The sequence below is a fragment of the Drepanopeziza brunnea genome (genome assembly GCF_022702325.1).
Source record: "Drepanopeziza brunnea f. sp. 'multigermtubi' strain 214-2 chromosome Unknown ctg10, whole genome shotgun sequence".
Lineage (NCBI taxonomy): Eukaryota > Fungi > Ascomycota > Leotiomycetes > Helotiales > Drepanopezizaceae > Drepanopeziza > Drepanopeziza brunnea.
In genome coordinates this window covers 1,220,990-1,240,262 of record NW_027094073.1, presented here as the reverse complement: position 1 = coordinate 1,240,262, position 19,273 = coordinate 1,220,990, and the positions used below count along the sequence as shown (strand labels likewise).

Below are 19,273 nucleotides of genomic sequence, written 5' to 3'. Positions count from 1 at the left end.
TGGCAAGCAAGCACGGAGGAGGGAGGAGGGAAGAGGGAAGAGGGAGATAGATAGATAGTTTATCTTTCGGTAATGTCACGTCATGTCAGGCGGGTTTTCGTCCCCTTGTAGTCCGTATAGGCATGTGTGGGTGTGGATGTGCCGCTAGCAATAGCATAGCAATAGCATGGCATATCATATCATATCTCGTCTGTCTCGCATCCATATCTAGGATACTCGCCATGAAACCGCAATGGTTGAAGAAAAGGGGGGTAGGTAGGTAGGTAGGTAGGTAGGTAAAGCAATAGCAGACTCAACGCCGAATATCATTCATGACTTCATGGGATCGATCGAGCAGTGCCGACTTGCCCTTGATCCGCTAAACGCCGCTCGCCCATCCTCGAACGCCAAAAGCCTCAAGACCAAGCAGACAGACAGACAGACAGACAGACGCAACCCCCCACCCATCCTGTCTCTCCTACATCATATCGCCATGCTCGTCGGCAGCCCATCGGCCTGCATTTGCGCCCTCATCTCGTCATCGGCCGCCTGCTCGACGTTATGCTTGTACCCTTTATTACTGCCCCCATCATCCTCGTACGGTCTCTGACCCGCCTGCTCCTGTTCGTGCTCGTATTTCAAACTCTCACTCTGGCTCTGCAGACTCGCGGCAGCGATTTCCTGCGCCGCACTCGCCTGTAGCGCCGCCATGGGGGCCATGGGGGCCATGGGCGCGCCCTCGTGGCGCAGTGGTTGTAGTGGAGGAGGAGCCACTTGCTGCTGTGGGTGGTGAAGGTTCACGTTTGGCGGCGGCTGCGGGTACTCGCCCTGCGACTCGATGAGGCGCGATTGCAGGTGGATGATGTACTCGCGCAGGGAGTAGTTCTCTGCCTGTACTACTTTTAAGGATTCTTCGAGGGAGTGGAGGTCGCGGACTTGCTCTTCGAGTTTCTTGATATAGCCTTCTTTGCGCTGGCGGAATGCGCGCTGGGGGGGAGTGTTAGTGCTAGTGATAGTAGAAGTATGAGAGAGGGTAGTAGATTGAAGTGAAATGAATGATGTTAAGGGATACAGAATGAACCGACGCGATCGAAATAGAGGCAACGGAAGTGAAGGAGAGGAAAAGAAGAGAAAGGAGGGTAATCAAGTCTACTAATCAAGTACATAGATGTACAGCAAATAGATGTTACGTAAGCTGGTGATGAAGCGGGCGGAAGGGGTTGATGACATGAGAATTGACAAAGCAGACGGTGTTAAGTAGGTAAAGGCAAAGTTTAACGAGCCGTCAAGCGACGACCTTTCGTGAACACCAAAAATCACAATCATTCCAACATACCTGAGCCGCTCTGTTCTGCGCAGCGCGCTTCGATTGCGAGAGCTCGCGCTTGCCGCCCCTACGCCCGTCGCCCAGGCTGTCGTCGCCGCCACTGTCGTTCGCATCCCGAATTTCTCGGCCAGCGCCCATGCTCATGCCCATACCGCCGGGCCCACCGCCGATGGCTGGGTCGATGTTGTGGTCGTGGTCGTGGGGAGAGGCGCTGCTGGAGTGGTGCACGTCGCTGTAGCCATGAGGAGGTCCTTGGTGGGCATGTTGTTGTGGTTGATGATGTTGGTGGCGTTGCTGCTGGTGTTGCTGTTGGTGTCCCTCTTGCTGGTCCTGCTTGCTAATGTTTATGACGGCCGCCAGCTGGGCTCTCAGGTCTGGCACCGACGCGAACATCATGTCAGCAGGTAGATCTGGGAGAGGGAGGGGGAGGGGGAGGGCCGATGGAGCGGACGGAGCTACCATTATCAGCATTCAATTCCTGTGAGGGAGAGTCAGTCAGCTTTTGATGGGTAGCCACGGGCTGTGTGGAATTGATCGAGTGGACGGCCGACACGCGACGACGGTATGATTGGATTGCCCGTGGTTATATGGGCTTGGAGGTGAGGGCAAAGAGGTGGGCAAGGCATCGCGCATATCAATCCAATCCATAGGGCCGTCCGACGTACCTGATTTGGGGGACCAGGCGCTGGAGCTATGGATTGCATGTTTGGTTGGTCCAGGTCCAAGACCGGGACAGGGACGGGACGGGACGGTACGTGAATATCGGTTTGAATGTTCCTTGAGCATAACAATCCAAGAAAGGCGCCGAATCACTTTATTTCGTGGTGAAGCCGAGTCGAGCCGGGTTGGTTGGTTTGGTCGAGTTGACGGCCCAGATGATTTCATCCGATGTGATCACGTGATGGCACTCAGTGGGTGCGGCGGAGAGCAGGCGAGGGGTGGGGTAGGGGGTAGGGGTGGGTATGTAGGTAGGTAGGTAGTAGGTAAGCAGGTAGGCAGGTAGGTGCAGCTAGGGGTAGGTACTGGAGGTAAGTACGGCGTAAGGTAGATAAGGTAGATAGATCAATCAATAGAAATAGAAGCCAGTGTATCTATCAATCCGTATACGTGCCAAAATCCATGTATCCGTATACCATCCTATAGCGAGGAGACGTAACAAGTGATTAATAAGAACTACCCGTCTGTACTCAAAAGGGGGTGGGGATGGGGGTGGGGTGGGGGTGGGCCTTGCTGACACATCTTTCCGTCACTTGACTGCTTGCTTACGAGATATTCTGCTTACGAGACCGAGATCATGATTACTAAGCACTTGCTGACATAATCTACAACCTCTATCAACCTCGCCACCTCGCCTATTTCTTTCAGAACTGCGATTTCTCCCAGACACGCAACAAGTACCACCGCCTCAGCTGCTAACTGCCAACCTCTACAACTTGGGGTGCTATAGGATGACTGTCTCCTCGAATTGAGGACCTCTTCTCTTCTCTTACTTATTTCTGTCCATTTCTTCAGTAGCGGAGACCAGATCCAGAGGTCATCTGCATATTTTTATACATACTGAATATGCACGTTGGCATCATGAACGTCGAACTCGAACTCAGTACTCACAGACTACAAGCTGGCGCGTGAGCTGAATCATAAGTGAGCCCTACGTACTACCTAGATACGAGTTGTATTACGCACGGAATGTACTACTAGCACAAGATGATTTTCTGCGCCTAGTAAGGGTTTTTTCATCTTGTATTAATTAAGTTGGTTTTTCACCTCGTGGACGGGATGGATCCGGAACTTTATAGTGTTGCGAATCGGAAGCTTGATATGTCTGGATTGACGGCTGGGCTGGGAGCTTGAATCAACTTCTTCGTACTACATAGTATTGCTGCAGTTTACAGTGTACAGTTTCTTGTGATTAAAGAGATATATACAAAGGGGTATGTATAAGTACGCGTTCGAGAATAGGGCTTTGTCTTGAGTTTCCTACGGGAGTGGTGTGTTCGTTAAGCCTGTGAGTATAGTACTTGGAGTATTTACTCTCCATACCTTCTCACTCTCCTTCCTCTTCCTTTTCTTCTCCTTCTCCTTCTCCTTTGATTTTCGTCTCGGCTCGATTCCGTTTGGTATTGTGGGTGGTGGAGGGGGAAGTGAGTTTCGATGGTTTGGATAGAAAAGAGAGATTAGGATTGAAGAAAGAGACACGGGCTGAAATATTCATGCTGACAACTGGTGTGTATTCAGTAAAGATTCGTACACGGCGCAGCTCAATACGAACTTCTTCGGCGCAGTGGCCGTAACCACCGCGCTGCTGCCGTTTCGCGTCCGGAGGACAGGCAGTATCGCGTTTACCAACTCTCGACGGTAGTAAGTCAGCTGTTCATTCCCGCCACATCTCAACCCCGATCCATCCCCTCTCAGGTGTCAATGCTCCCCTATCAGCCCTCAAATACAATAGTCAAGAGCCTGTTCCACTCGCACCCTCTGGACTGAACTGAACCCTTTGCTCCTACACTGAGGTCGCCGCCATTCCATACGCCGTCAGCAAATACGCGCTCACAGCCTACACGCTCACCCTGCGCGAGGAGGTCGCTCAATGCGGGATCCGCGTCGTCTCGTTCGACATGGGACACTTCCGCACGACCCTGATCAACCCGGGCCGGGTGAAAGCAGATCTCAGCAAGGTCATCGTCGTAGACGACTACAAGGATATGGTGCGGATAGTGGCGGAGGGGAATGGGGAGATGGATGGCAACCAGGTGTATTTTCATCTCCTCTTTTCTTACCCCTCGCTTCCTTCTCTTTTTTTGTCTTCGCCATGTCAAGTCTCAACCTAGACCTTATGTTTGTGGACAGCGGCTGCCTACTTTTGCTTGTGTCTGTGTGTGTAGCTGGGTAACCCCGAGCTCGGCATCAAGCGCATACTCGACGTCCTGCGAGGCGAGGGCATGGCCGCCGGCAAGCTCCTCCCGGCGCGGGTCTCCGTGGGCAGCGACGCGGCGGACTTGATCCGGGAGAAGTGCGAGGAGAACCTCCGGCTGGTCGGGAAGTGGGAGGCGCTGGCCCAGAGTACGGATTTCGATGACCCGAAGAGGGGGCCTTGGGCCACGAAGGAGTGACCAAATACCCGATTATTCCTTAAGCATGAGTTAAGTAATCATACTGAAATGAAGAGAATCCACGCTTTAATTATTTTATACTTCTTTGTCTTCTTCTTCCTCTTCTTCCCGCTCTCAAACCCACAGCAGAAACAGAATACAGAATTTGATTGTTGAAAAGAAGAAGAAAAGGCCAAAAGCAAAAATAAAAACTCGCATAAGGCTTAAATGTAACCCTTATCTAGGAAATAGAGATTTCCTCATCATTTCCATTTTTCGTTATGTATTATTTGCAAACGACAGTTGGCGTTTCTCTCTCCCTCTTTCTCTCCCACTCTGTTACTGGGGAGTTCCTACTGAGGACATAGCTACCTACACCAGCCTATTTTTTCCATATCTTCAGTACCCTCAGAACATTATGGCCTTCGACTTCAACAAACAAAAAGGCATTCCTCTTAGCGCCGATAGCGTTTGTCAAGTGGCCCGAGTGTGGCCAATTTCGGACCCTGCCGGCTGGCCTACGGATTTCCCTTACGAATCTTCAAACACTCAAAAGACGTTTCTTCTTTGAATTTTGAAATGGATGGGCTTACAAGTGAATGTATGTTAGTGCCTTTGGAATCTTGGAAATCTATGGAGATTTTGGAAGCTGGCTAGTCTAAGGCAGACCTAGCTTCCAAGTATGTACTTGTAGAAAAGCGTTTGGTAACGCTAAAACAGGCCTAATGCCAGAAGTGTGTTTGTAAAATCGTTTTAATCAGCTTTAAACATCGTGGATGGCTGAAGGCAATCTGCTCAGAGGCTTGAGATTTTGATTTTCTTTTATTATACAGCCAACTTATACTACGGTATGCCCTTCCTCGGACAGAGTTCCAAAAATTTATTGCTTTACACTTCAAATATATCCTCACTTCAGGGGACGGAAGGGGGTTAATGGGAACGGGTATCCGTAGTATCGATCCGTTTGCAAGAGAAACCTCAACCTAATACAAAAACGCATGCTCAATCTCAAGCGCAAATTTACAGCCATCGGTCAAATTTCAAATTAGTACCTGCCTCCAACCCAGAAATGGAGTTGCAACTTACAAGACTTCACCTTGCTCTGTGCAACCTTCAAAGCTTCAAACGGCTCTTGCCTCCCCTCACTGCTTGAAGCTTCTCTTTGTAGTTAGAACGTGCTCACATAGCGCCTTCCTCTCACACTTAAAAGGATACGCATCGCCGACTCCAACCAAAGTGTTCTTTTGCAACATCCCCACCACCTACCTGGGATACCAACACATCCCAAGTTAAACAAGAAGACTTCGACATGGTTTCAGGGAGACCTGGGACCCCAGTGGAGAGAGCAGACGGATCTCTTGTTTGCAAGTACCATGGGCTCGTCTTGTGCGGGCGCTGCATGGTTGATTACAGCTTCATACTAGATGAATTGAGGGAAGAGAAGTTTCAAACGCCTCCAAGACAGGATGATCAGGACAACAAGAAGCCATCCACAGCCAGTACCAGCGGTCAAGGAAATTTTCCCAGCGATACCTCATCTGCCACTCAAAGCCTCCCGGTCCGATTCCAGCCTCCTCTAGCCAGCGATTGTCCCCTTACCCTCTTCACCTATGGGGAAAGCTCATCCTTCCACCGCTTTGTCCGAAAGTCGAACCCCAAGGAAATCCTCATCTACACTGATGGAGCTTGCCTGGACAACAAAAAGACGGGATCAATGGCCGGCTGTGCGTTTGTCATCCGTCCAGGCGAGCCTCTCAGTTACGGACGAGTGGCCTTCCGTCTTGAGAATATGGGTCCACATGGAACTGTAGAAGCGCAAACCCGTAAGCGTGCGGAGCTTCGCGCAGTCATCGGTGCTCTACAGTTCCATCCCTGGCATGGAGAGGAATGGAGCCAGATAGTAATTGCGACGGACTCGCATTACGCGGTGAATGCCGCAACACAATGGGTGAGTTCATGGGAGCGAAATGGTTGGAAAACGTCGAAGAAGCAGCCGGTACAGAATCGCGACCTATGGGAGTTGTTCCTTCGGGAGATTAAAGGGCTTGCGGAGAAGGGCGTGAAGGTCCTGTTCTGGCACATACCCAAAGATTCTAACGATGAGGCACATGCTGGGGCAGTACAGGGGGCAAAACTCAGGGAGGTTCCAAGGTTTCTTAAGCTCTCGGGGCTCACCACTGGCCGGCCTGAACTGGATTGGACCTATACTCTGTATGCCCTGGATTGATGATGCGGAGGGAGGACATGCCTTTACAATGCAAGACTTGATGGAGCGAGCACAAGCAGCCTGAAGGCTGGAAGCTTTATAGACTCCTGTATCCGTAAATTATTTGGTCACTCAAGCGGCTACTATCCAGGGTCACGGGTAATGCACATCAGCATGAGGAATATAGGTTTCGATCGGGTTACATTTGGAGAAGACGATGGGCCGGGCATGGGGTTGGCGATGAGTGTTGAAAATCCTCCAAGCATCAAGGAGTAATTGTAGTGTTCAGACCATACGTTGACAAGTCTTCTTGACCTTGGAGATGGAGTCAGAGTATTAAAACTAGCATAAGTACCTGAGAGCGATTCGAAAATATGTATTCAAAGTATACCATAGTCCTTGACGCTACGACCAGTAGGCCGAACAAAAGCTTTTCAATCACCCCGCTGCCCACGGGCCAAAGTCCTGTCCTGAGCCATCATCATACATAGCGTCTACAAACCCGAGCACCTGCCCACCCCCAATCCTTTCAAACCCTGAGAATAGGGTGGTGAGCCCATTTAAAAGGTTTTGTCTCGCAAGGCTCACGCTCATCAGCCGACTTGGTAGGGAGTGATAGATGGGGCCTTCACAGGACGCGGCAAAAAGAGCTGAGATCCCAAGAGGGTCCGAAATATGGCTCTCTCACCTATGAGCTTGGGAGGAAGACCAGACCATACAAACCAAACCAAGCCACGCCCAAAGGAGGCGATGTCGAAATCGGCCAGACATGCCAAAAATAAAAAAAAATTATGGAGCTGGATGGTGATGGACGTTGAGTGAGGCCTGACTGCGAGATGCTTTACATGTAAGCAAGCGCCTGGGAACTTTTCGCAGACGTGATGACCAAACTTAGCTTAACCATTAGGTAACAAGCACGCCTCTGAATGAGGTCTGGTAGTCAGTCCAATTTTTTTTTTTTTTTTTGCTCACTCACTTATCCTTTCATGGATAGATATACTGAGGTTGCTTGAGTTCACTCTCTCGCGTGAGACCTTGATTGATCATAGCATCTGATCAGATCCCATACTATAAAGTTGTACGTCATTCGTGAGTACGGCATGGGACGCTTTGGATGTTCTGTATCGAACGTACATTAGTTTATCTCCTCGAAGTCATGGAGAGGCGATCATGATACATTTTCGAGTGAACGCGGGGTGTTGATCTTGACGATCGATTTAAGCGAGCTTCGTTGATTAGTAAGTAGAATTTTATCAGGATGACCACTACTATCTAGCACCAGGAGAGCCGGCACGCAAGGCTTTGAGACTGTTATAAGCGGCGATGGTATTAGCTCAAAAGGTTGAAGGGTATAATGTTTGAAAAGTTGGGGGCGCGATTGAGGATGTAGTTTTCAAGAGTTGATCGGACCACGTGAACGGCATAGTCGATGGAGAATGGTGCCAAAATACTCAAAACGAACGCGACATGGTGCGACCTTAACCGTGCGCCAATAAGCCAAGCTGCGCCAATAAGCCAAGCTGCGCCAATAAGCCAAGCTGCGCCAATAAGCCAAGCTGCGCCATTAAAGTGAGCTGTCGGCTAGCTGCTCTTTGTCACACGTTCCATCGATCACGGTTAGATGCGCGCAACAACCATCGGGTCTGAGCGAGAAGTGCTACGAGCGTGAGAGAGCCACGAAGCAGCATGAATTGAGAGTTGAAACGGAACGTGATCGTGTAAGAAAATTTCGGATTTGCAGGTTTTTGAAACTCGGCACTGCATTGGCTTCGAGCCCAGTCAATATACTCCGTACACAAAGCCATAATCGATCAACGAAATCGTTACAGCGTGTGTGTTGAAGATGGAGCCGAGACGATCTTGCGGTTGATATAAGCATAGTAGATTAATGCAATTCTGGGGATTCTTCCCTAATGGGATACCGCAGAGGCTTTGGTAGTGGGGCTTGTTGCTGCAACTTTAGTACCGTCTGTTCGGATCTTGGCCCGTCCGGCCGTTGATTTTCCTGACTTTCGGTACGACTCCATGTTGTAGTATTTTCCCGTTACCCGAATACCGAAACCTACTAGCCATTACTCGAGTAATGAACTTCTACTAAACCTTGCCAATAGCGTTCGGCCACGCAGCTATAAGATAGTAAATTTATCTTGTATTTAAATAAAAGTTTAAGGCAGCTAAGTATGTATGGTCGATGTAATGAATGTGTATAGTCGATGTAATAGTAGCTGAAATCGTTACAACGATTCATATATGTAAGCTTGGCGTTTCCAGCACTACTTACGATCCCCCTCCCAAAATGAGAGACGATAGTATACGTAATGTTGCAAGGGCTCTTATCAGGCCTTGAATCATTAAACTTTTTGAGTACGTAGCGATTGACGTAGCCTCGGAAAGCATCTTTAAGCAAGTGTTTAATCTGTGCAATAGAGTTGACAGGGCTCTGAGCCATTCAGAAACCATTGCTCTACGATTTAGAAGGCTAAATTGGGTCCGTCTTTTATTCAGGAGGGGGGACTGTACAGAGTAGACGGGCACCGGAAAGTCTACTGCAGAGGCGTTGTCAAGTTGTAATCGATGCTCAAGGAAGGCCAACTCTATACTAGATAGAATCTGAATCGATTGATGTTTTTTTTTATTCCGATTGGCTTAAAACCCTTATGTACTCCACTATCACACCCTGCTGTACCCCCTGGAATCGGCCCACAAAAGACCCTTCCATCATCGGAGTAACGGATAAGTGGTAGACTTCGATGGACTTTAATAGAACGTCATTCCTTAGACCGTGGTAGTAACGTTCGGCTAGCTGTCCATTACTCGAATAATAACCGTTACTGGAATAATGGAGGAGTAGCCGAACGGGCTGTTAGGATCACGTTGGGAGGGCTCAACTCTTCAATCCCTTGTTTTGGCTCTTCAGTACCATTTCTCCAAGGGTCCTCAACCCTTCAATCCCATGTAAAGAGATAACACAACCTTAAAAACTTGCACAGAGTTGCGCGGGCCGCTGCCATTAATGTCTAATCTCTGTCTATTGACTGATCAGTGCGTTCGTTGACTGCGCAAAAGGCCAGCAGGAGCGCACGCTACATTTCAGTCTGCCAGACGCAAATCAATACTACTACTACTATTACTACTACCACTACCACTACTGCTGCTGCTGCTGCTGAGCAAAAGGCCAATTGATCTCGAAACTACGCTGGAGCCAAAATTAAGAATACAGGCAGTGCGTCGATCTTGTGGAGTCGATAGCGCGGGTCGCGCGCCATTCTGTCAAGTTTTTACAGAGTAGGTATGGTATGTATTGGAGGGAATCAATCCTTCCCCAAGACATCGAGTAGAGTTGCACAGCCAAAAGTTTTCAATCTCAACTCTAAACCCCCTGGTGACCCTTTTCACGGCGTAAAAGCGTAAATCTGAAGTATTGACTCGAGTGTAACTGATTTTTGTGAAAAGAGTAGAAAATGCGATAGAATGGAGCTGTTTCCAGATTTTTGAAGAAAACAATCATGATTGTTAGCGACGGCTATCCATTAGAGTAGAATCACAAGGTTGGTATCGCTTTTCTAAGAGCGCCATTGCTTACAAACTTGTATGTAGCCTTCAGATCCAACTCTGATAAAGAGCATAGCGGCGGTAAGAAAAAAATTAAATGAAAAAAAAAATTTAAGGAAAAATCAAGACGTTGATCTTGGCATTGGCGTAAGCAAAGAAGTACTTGGATGCCTTTTGAAAGAAAAACATCCAAGGGGTGCTTTTTCAGCGATATTGATAGGTAATCCACCGAACTTCCCTACTGAGCACGAAAATTTACGCAAACCCCGCTTCAGGGTATGATGCGACAAACCACCGTGCTACCGAGCTTACAAGGGAACCCATCTCTTGCACAAGTTCAAGATGTTACAGAAGAATATTGGCGATAACTGCGACAGCTGGGCGAGGCTAGCAGCCGGAACGGAAGGGATAGGGGTAAACCCAATCTTGCCTTGGCCTGGGAGTACATAAATAGAGAGAAAGATCCCATTGTGCCCATCATCAAATCAATTCACATTCACTTCACTTCAAGTCCATCACATCAAACAAACTATCGTTACCACCGTCCAAAACCTCGCTCTTCATCACATCCAAAGCTCAAGATGCAATTCTCAATCATCGCCGTCTTCGCTCTGATCAGCGCCGCGTACGCTCAGCCGCAGTATGCATGCCAGGCTGCAGATGTAAAAGCCTGCCAAGAAAAGGTTAGTCCATCTCACATAGCGAATGAGTCTGCTGAGTCTCGTGCTAATAAATATACATAGTGCAATGCTGCTCAAGGTGGCAACTATGACTGCGTCTCACCCGGACCCAGCGGTTGCTTCTGTGGTTAAATGGGGGCTGTTACTGTCCTGATGCTACGTCGAGCTGCGCCAACGTCGCCAGGGCTGGATAATGAAATGCGAAAAAGAGGCGGTTAGGAAATCGGGGGAGGGAGGAGATGGGGGAGGCTATCACACCGTGTACCTTCCACATGTAAATCGTTAGCAAGATCTCATCGTCAATACACATCTTTGCTAGCGAAGAATACTCCTCAACTTTTCTTCTACTTCCTTTCCTCGATACTCGATGATTTGAACGCTTTTCGAATGATTGTCTTGGCTCTAAACACTACTATTCCTGCATGTATCACACTTCTCGCTCTACTCTCTCCCGAAGCCTGGAAAATTTATTTAAAGACTAGAAGAGGAAAATAGTACGAAGAGAATGTTAAAGATACATATAGCCGCTCGCATGGTAATTGAGAGGGCAAACAATACGGAAAGAAACTTCGGAAAACACAGCTGGACGTATTGCAATCAAAAGGAGAAATCTGAAATTTTTTAAAGAGCCAACCAACTTTACTAGACGTGACCGATTCGCAATAGCAGCAGCGAAGAATGCACAGCAAGATGCACCGCTAGAAGAACGCGCTGGCGACATCTTTGAATCCTGTTCCACGGGCCTATTATCAACAGTCAGCAAAAACGGAAGAAGCTTGAGGCTCCTACGAGGAAAGCGGCGAGGGCTGCAAGAAAAAGCCGGAGCTTGGTCACGAAGTGTCGCACTTCCGGAGAGAACGGTAATGCCAACCTACTTGCTCTCGACGATTCTTCTTATTGACGCAGTCAGTGCCCTCGACAGGAACTCAGAAGAGAAGCTGAAGAAGATGGGATCAGATCAATCACTCAACATGAAGAGACCTAGAGGAACGAAAAGGAGATAGATGCAAGAGCCGATGGGTCCGGACGTCCGTCCCAAATAAGATTTTATGCTAAAAATGAAAAGACTAGCTTGGCCTTGGAGACACACAAAATGGGACATGACGTAGGAAATGGAAATAGACATCGATACGTGCACGGAAGAAGACAGAGGATTTGAAACATGGTTGCAAAAACTCGGAACAAGCAGTTGCAGGAATCTGCATCAGCTAAGTAGGAATTTCAGATCTCAGGGCGAGAACTACTCACTGTAGGATAGGGCTATATCATTCCCCTTCAGAATACGGCTGGCTATACACACATGCAAATGTAAAACCCACTCGATAGAAAATGAAAGGCAAAACCCTCTTCCCCACAATCAATCGAAACCAAGACCACCTCCAAATCCCAAAAACGGTCCAACCCCGTCCGTTCCGTCTCCGTAAACTACCCACAAGATCACGTTCCCCCTTCCCACCAGGCCAGGAACGACTCCCGACATTATCCCGCCCCCACACGCAAATTTTTGCATACAGAATATAAATTCTTTTACCAGCACACCTCAACAAGAAAACCACGATCGCTTAGCTCAGTTGGTTAGAGCGTGGTGCTAATAACGCCAAGGTCGCGAGTTCGACCCTCGTAGTGATCATTTACTGATGTGAAATTTTTGTACAATGAAACACTTGATTTTGCTGCTTTTTGTCATGCAGGCTAACTTCAATTCAGTCAGGGTGTGGGGCGGGGCGGCTCTGGGAGGATGGATGGAAGAAGTTTTTTTTTGTCGATTGTGTGTGTGTGTGTGGTGGGGCGACAGGGATCTAATCTACTCTGTACTACATGAAAAAGCAGCGAACATTCGATTTATAGTCATCACTTTCTCACTACGTTCGAATATTTGGGAGGGAGGCACATAGAGACAGAAGTACGGCACGAAAGATCAGTCAAACTTTGCCTTCAATTATTGCTGTGGCGAGGAAAGATCAAACTCTTGATTCGCTATAGAGACATAATTTCACACTGTATCTGTTTGAGCGATCCACTCAGCCAGATCCGCAATTTAATGCACCGACCGCCATCACGCCTGATCATCAAAAGAACAGGAACGAAAGAAAAAGTCAACATGCAAGTTCCGAGCCCACCCATTTGTGTCGCAGTGCACGCCATGAAAAACGCCCCATGCAAAGCTGCTACATCGCCAACGGAAATGACAAAGGAGATTATGAGTGGCCTCGCTAGCCTGGTCGAATTTGGTTTCGTGATGCAAAAAGAGAGTAAAGGATGGTAGCCCGTCTATCTTTCTTTCGGGGGCTGCCATCCGTTCAGATACGCCATAACGCCCATACCAAGAAGTACAACACCAATCATGGAGGCATATGGGGTCGCCTGGTGCGATAAGGGAGTACCTGGTGGCCGCGAGAGAGTGCTGACAACCGCCTTGATGGGATCCTTTACGTCGGACGTGATGCTTCCATTCGGCAAGCTACGTTTCTCTGCCACAAGATTGGCCACTTCGAGCTTGCCATTTCGCAAAATCTCTGCGGATAGTTCCCTGGAAGCTGATCGTGCCCGCTCGGTTGACAACGAGCGTCTCGCCATTTCATCAGATCTGATCTTCTCAACCATCTCAGCCAATGTCTTGCGATCGTTGTCTCGTTCAGACTCAGCAATCTCGGCCCGAAGCCTGAATGAATCCATTTGATCCCGTAGTTGTTGCATATCCTGTAACATTGTCTCCAGTTTTTTCTCAAGTAACAGGGTCGAGTCGCTGATAGCGGTCGGGTCAACAGTATCATGGGTTGAAGCTCCCTCCATCGATAAATCCTCCGGTGACTCGGCTCGTTCCGAAGGTGGTTCAAAGGCTTCCTCTTCGATTGAACCTTCCTCATTTGCTGTCGCTACACCATTCGTCATCGTTCCCGATCGCGACTCGAGCCTCTTGGCGACCTCTTCTGCTTGCTCGCGTGCCTGGCGTTCCTTTTGCAACATTTCCTCGAGATCTCGTAGCCGGGCACCCTGTGTATCAATCTCCTTTTTCGCTGTAGCTAAAGCTTCTACCAGCGTAATGATTTGGCTCGTAGGTTCCTGGCGAACGGGAGAGGCACTAGAATCAGACCGAGGACGTTCCGTATTAGTCCGCTTCAGGGCAGGTACTGGTGGGTCGAGGACTTGTGAGCGCGCAACATCAGGCTTTTCAGGGAGAGGTTGTTGCGGTGGTGGGGCTGGAGGGTCTGAGAATCGAGGTTTACTATCGTTTCGGAAAGATACAGGATTGCCATTGATTTGGCAAAGCTTTGGTGCTTCGATAAGAGGAGCTTTCTCTCTTTCGTTCTCTTTGACATCCTCCTTTGACAATAAAGAGCCGACAAAGCTATCAGTACGTCCAAGCTCGTTCGTCTGTAGACGAGCCTCCCTCATTTCATGCTTTCAATTGTCAGCCATGTCGAGATAAAGAAAGGGGAAGTACGTACAGTAAGTCTCTTGACGATTTGCTCAGTTGTGACAGGGGTCAACCAGAAGTTCATCGGGCGTTGCTGGATCATAGCAGTCATTTGACTACCAGCAAAGCTTGAGGGTGGACCTAACCGAGCGTGGCTGTTCACAGATCCTACACTACCTGATCTCCCTCTTATTTGTAGCGAGCCTTGGGAAGGCAACATCATCGCTCCATTTGCGGGATCCAATTCTCCAAAGTTCATCTCCAGAACATTGTTAGATGCCCCAAGGAATCCAGCATACTCAACTTTTGCAGAAACTTTATGATGTACGACAGTTTTCTGATCTTCGCTGACAATATCTATGCCGAGTTCAAGGTGATCTTGTGTTTGCAGCTCATGAGGTTCTGAGTCTCGATTCTCTGCGGAAAGTCGTGCATTGTTAACAAACGTGCCATTTGAAGACTTGACATCCCGAATCCAGATCTTGCCCTGTCGATCTGCCCAAATTTCTGCATGTTGTCTTGACAAGACTTTGGAGTCGAAGAAGCCGTTCAAAGGGGTAGGTAAAGTTTTCCCATTAGTTTGGCGCCCTATTCGTAGACTATCGGGGTAGAAGGGGACCGTTATGGTTTTCCGCTCGAAGGTCCCATTCATAGAGAGAAGATACAAGACTGGGTTGCCCTCGATGATTGGTGGACCAAGAGGCCGACCCCCATTAAGCTGTTGTGTAGGTGGTTGTATGTTATATTGAGAGGGTACCACTGGAGAGGGAGACGCGGTAGCTGCCCCGTTTGTTGCTAGTATCGTTTGAGGCCGCACTGTAGACACCGATATAGGATCTGGTTTAATTGCTACCCAGGGTGCCACTTTCTGGGTCCTCTTTCGAGCCGCAGTTCCCCAGGAGCTGGGATCTTCTGGTGGTGTCATAGGTACTCCATTGAGTTGTGGCGATGCTTGAGAAATCGTAGAAGTCGAGGAGGTGGAGGAATTCGATGATATGGAAGATGAGGAGTTTGCTCGTTGAGCGCTTTTCCGTGGCATGAACATTCGGGTGACTTCGTCGGCGTTCATAGCATTCAGTGCTCCCTGACTAGCACTCCATCCCGAACGGCTGTTCTGCTGAAAACTCGGTGGATTTGCGACCGCCGTCATCTGCAAGGCCGTCGGGATATCGATATAAGTGGAGTTGTAAAGAGCCGTGGTAGGCAATATGGATGAAATTCTTGGGACTCAGAACCTCTCCATGCACTATATCAATACGCCAGCCTTATCGCACTTCGTTGTGAATCCCTTCTTTCCAATACGCAGGCTCGTGTAAAGTTTCTTCTGAGTCTTCGAGTAAGGCGAGCGTGTATTCTGCGATGCTAGGCCGTATTGTGAGATACAATCAGCTCCTCTGTTGCCTTTAACGCCTTGACCCCTAGGATGATGTTGGTGAGCACACGCCCCGACCTGTGCCGACGATTCCTCCTCTCCTTAAGTGTCGATCTGGCTTAAGGAAATCGAGAGACTTGTGTCTGCGTTGTATCAGGTAGGCAGGCAAGCCAATTGTTTGTTGTCGTCGGGATGGTGTCGGAGGGTGAAGATGAGAATGGTTGAAGTTGCCAGCTAGGAAAGTTTGGAGATCCTTTCCTGGCCGTCTCACTGGCGAGGTTCGGCGCACCTATCAGGGACGAGAACGGGATGCGAGCACGCGCTCAAACACGTGAATCTCTACTAGACCTGAAATGGATGTGAGTGAGAAGAGCTAAAAACCGAAGCAAAAGGATACCGAATGTCTTTAACGCGCTAGCAAGACAAAATGGAAGCCCAAGTCGATGCGGATAGAGTCACGTGTGTCAACTGCGCGCTTCTCCGCACTTTGTCGGCCTGGTCCAAGCGTTTCAGCCGCTAGTCAACGCGCTTAATCTACAAGCGGCCGCATGGAATACGGAAGAAGGGGGCTGCAGCCGCGTGCGCCAAAAGGATTTACAGTATCTTCTTCCTCGCTTTTCTTTTTTTTTAGAACTCAAAGCAAATCGTCCATTATTACGACCACTCACCAATATGCCTGCTGTAGGAGCTAATACGGGAGGAGGCCAATCGACCTTTGACAAATGTAAGTCTATCATAGAAGCTAGAGAGTTGTGCTGATGAGGGCAAAAGGGAAGATGGGCGCAATGATGGGTAGCAGTACGTCCTTTGCCTATGAAATGGATCAAATCCTGAACTAAGCTCTCATCTGTAGCTGTCGGGGTTATTATTGGTTTCATATTCGGTATGCTGGTACTCTCAATCAAAAGATAGCTTGCTAACTCTCAAAGGCTCAACAAACATTATGCGCTTTGGTGCGGGACCCAATGGAGTTATGCGGACACTGGGCCAGTACATGATCGGATCCGGGGCAACCTTTGGGTACCTTTCTTGTTCTGCAGGCTTCACACACGGATTAACAGTTATCCTAGGTTCTTTATGTCTATCGGCAGCATGATTCGAACAGATACCGTCTCGCAACAAGCTCTCGAAACCTTTGCCCGCTCTCATCGAAGGGTGATTATCATGCCCCGAGACTCCTATCGACCTAACCGCGACTGATTTAAAACTACAAATGGGAGAGAACAAAAGGATGTATAAAGGCACAAATGGCGTTCTTGTAATTCCTACTGTGAAAAGCTTTCATGAATATATCTGGGCCAAAACGTAGCTCTCGATTCTGGCCAGATAAATTGGAATCGATCCAGGCTCTGCTTATTATAGCAACACACCAAAAAACCAAATACCCATTTCTCTCTTTGGCATATTCGTACTGCCGAGGTGTATAATCTTGCGAATGTTGACAGCCCTTGGTCATATTCCTGGATTCGGGTCCGATATCTCTACCTACAAACCTCATCTTCATATGCACTCGCAGAAATATTCGAGCCCGAGTTCCATGATACTATTTACATTTGTCTCACAACATGTTGTGCATACCTGTGAGGAACCTGTGAGCCTGGGAGGATTCTAGAGACTTAGCAGGGGTTCTCCGTATGCCACTCCTTCGGTACGACCTCAGGACCGACTGCATTCGGGCATTGAAGCGAGAAAAAAGTCTGAACCAACCTGGTATCTTTCCACAGGCCGTATCCATGACATTTCGGCCATCGCAAAACTTGTTGTCGAATCAGCATTCTGATTGATATCTGAAGCTTGGAGCTGTGTAGTAAGATCCACCTCGGTGCGTCAATGCAAGACGTGCAACGAAAAAAACAAACTATCGCTCATTTTGTATCAACAGCAAGTTCCTCCCGTACTTGTCTTATTCGACATTCATGCTTCAAGCAGCGAGGCTGCCCAGGCGAGTATTGATTATTAACTCAGCTGATATATGGATATCTATATATATATATATATATCTACAACTATATATTTACAAACAACAAGCCTCTCGATCGTCCCTGCTGATGGCACGCCCGCGCTGGGCCAAAGCCAACAAGACACGGCCACGGCCATACCATATCAAGGATTTGACGGGACGACAGATTACCCATCCCGTCTATGGGTCAAAGCCTGCCTGAGCTCTGCATCGTGAGAAGAGTAAGAATACCCGTGACGGCGGTGACCGCGGCTTATTTCCCGTGAATGGATCATCGAACGAATGGACCTGCTGCTCTTCCGTTTCGATCATCGATGCGGCTCTCTGTCGCCAGCTGATATCGGCACTCTTTTGAGCCTTCCTCCGCGTCAAAGATGCATCGAGGCGGTGGTATCTCGGGCGATGTCGCTGCACATATTTATTCCGAGGCAAGCCCTACGCTATGCAGAACCAGCTGCCCGACATCTGCCAGCATTTGTTCGGGGTCTTCGGTAGTTGATAACGATATTCACTGCTCGGCCCGGAGTCCAGGTTCTTTTCTAGTACGTCCTCTTTCCCGGGAATGTCTCATCTCTGCGACCTGGTTCAATATCGACGACTATCACTTTGTCAGTAGGTCTGTACTGCAAGACTTGTGGATCTCGATGCAGCCAGCGCCACTCCATCTAGCTCCCAGGGTTACATCATCGTCTAACAGCGTTCTTACGATTCGTACCAGACTTGAGTCATTAGATTTCCCACCGCCGTTTCATCGGTATCTTTGCAAGTGCGAAGCTTTCATCCGGATCAGTGGACGAGGAGGTCTGATATTTCGTGGATCTCTTGAAACGCTGCATAGACTGCCGTGGAGATGCGACAGTAAAAGTGTTCTCCGTAGGAACATGTGAGACTCGACTCTTAGCCCCGTCCCCTACGGAGTAATTGATTTACTTCACCTACCGTATTGTACTACTACTAGTTATGATTTCGGAGACCACCGACGACGATGTAACGCTATACAGAACGACAACATATCCTCGTCACGAGCGAGATCTATATCATCCAAGCGGGGTGTTGCTGCTCGATCTCTGTTGTCTGTGTGCCACAATACAATGAAGGTCATTTTATGGTATGAGGTCTGATTGTATTGATACACAGGAGAAACTGCTCTCTCCATGACGATCTAGTAAAGCCCTGATGGACTTCATCCAGACTTCCCATGGATACATGACATATGCTACCTCTACCAGCCTTTCTATCCGGTCCGGTCCCCGCGCTCGTAGGTGCTTTGTTGTATCCCGATCTGGTCTTTGCGCTCAGAACCAAACGTGAGCACGTGAGCACCGGAAGTCGATCACAGGATCGGAGCTAAGTAAGGCCAGACCTCACGTTCGAAAGCCCCCAGTCCAAGCGTATTCCCAGTCCCCAAGTGACGATGCTTCGAGCCCCCTTTTTCCCGGAAAAGAAAAGTTGCGTTGGGATCAGAACGTCTGCAAGTCCGCTCTAGTCCTCTGCTAGCTAGCAGTAGTCCGATCCCGAATGGTCTGACCAGCATGCGTACCTACCGTCGATTAGATCGGGCCAAGGTAGATTTGTGTTTCGAAGAATGTCCCGACGCTATTGTGCTATCGGAAGACGGCCCAGATTTGCAGATCTAGGGTCTCGATGGCCAGCCGGACCCGGAAAACGTTGAAGCCATCAGGCCCAAGCG

The 19,273-nt window shown here is 48.8% G+C and overlaps 5 protein-coding genes across 5 annotated transcripts; 3 read left to right on the top strand and 2 right to left on the bottom strand.

Annotated features, from left to right (window-relative positions):
• Positions 1–462: 462 nt before the first annotated feature.
• Positions 463–2,010, bottom strand: L3040_006026 (uncharacterized protein; the record flags this gene model as incomplete). Its single annotated transcript, XM_066156180.1, has 4 exons — positions 463–966; positions 1,316–1,680; positions 1,766–1,784; positions 1,972–2,010. 4 exons carry the CDS (start codon positions 2,008–2,010, stop codon positions 463–465), a joined length of 927 nt encoding a protein of 308 aa, XP_066011266.1.
• A 1,714-nt stretch (positions 2,011–3,724) lies between these two features.
• Positions 3,725–4,416, top strand: L3040_006025 (uncharacterized protein; the record flags this gene model as incomplete). The annotated part of the gene is made up of 3 exons (XM_066156176.1): positions 3,725–3,754; positions 3,817–4,056; positions 4,189–4,416. The coding sequence occupies 3 exons, from the start codon at positions 3,725–3,727 to the stop codon at positions 4,414–4,416; spliced, it is 498 nt and encodes a 165-aa protein (XP_066011265.1).
• Positions 4,417–5,704: 1,288 nt separating this feature from the next.
• Positions 5,705–6,622, top strand: L3040_006024 (uncharacterized protein; the record flags this gene model as incomplete). The annotated part of the gene is made up of 1 exon (XM_007294082.1): positions 5,705–6,622. One exon carries the CDS (start codon positions 5,705–5,707, stop codon positions 6,620–6,622), a length of 918 nt encoding a protein of 305 aa, XP_007294144.1.
• Positions 6,623–13,104: 6,482 nt separating this feature from the next.
• On the bottom strand, positions 13,105–15,401 carry L3040_006023 (uncharacterized protein; the record flags this gene model as incomplete). Its single annotated transcript, XM_007294084.2, has 2 exons — positions 13,105–14,235; positions 14,283–15,401. 2 exons carry the CDS (start codon positions 15,399–15,401, stop codon positions 13,105–13,107), a joined length of 2,250 nt encoding a protein of 749 aa, XP_007294146.2.
• An 894-nt stretch (positions 15,402–16,295) lies between these two features.
• Positions 16,296–16,823, top strand: L3040_006022 (uncharacterized protein; the record flags this gene model as incomplete). The annotated part of the gene is made up of 5 exons (XM_007294085.2): positions 16,296–16,347; positions 16,395–16,421; positions 16,477–16,506; positions 16,553–16,643; positions 16,694–16,823. The coding sequence occupies 5 exons, from the start codon at positions 16,296–16,298 to the stop codon at positions 16,821–16,823; spliced, it is 330 nt and encodes a 109-aa protein (XP_007294147.2).
• Positions 16,824–19,273: the final 2,450 nt, after the last annotated feature.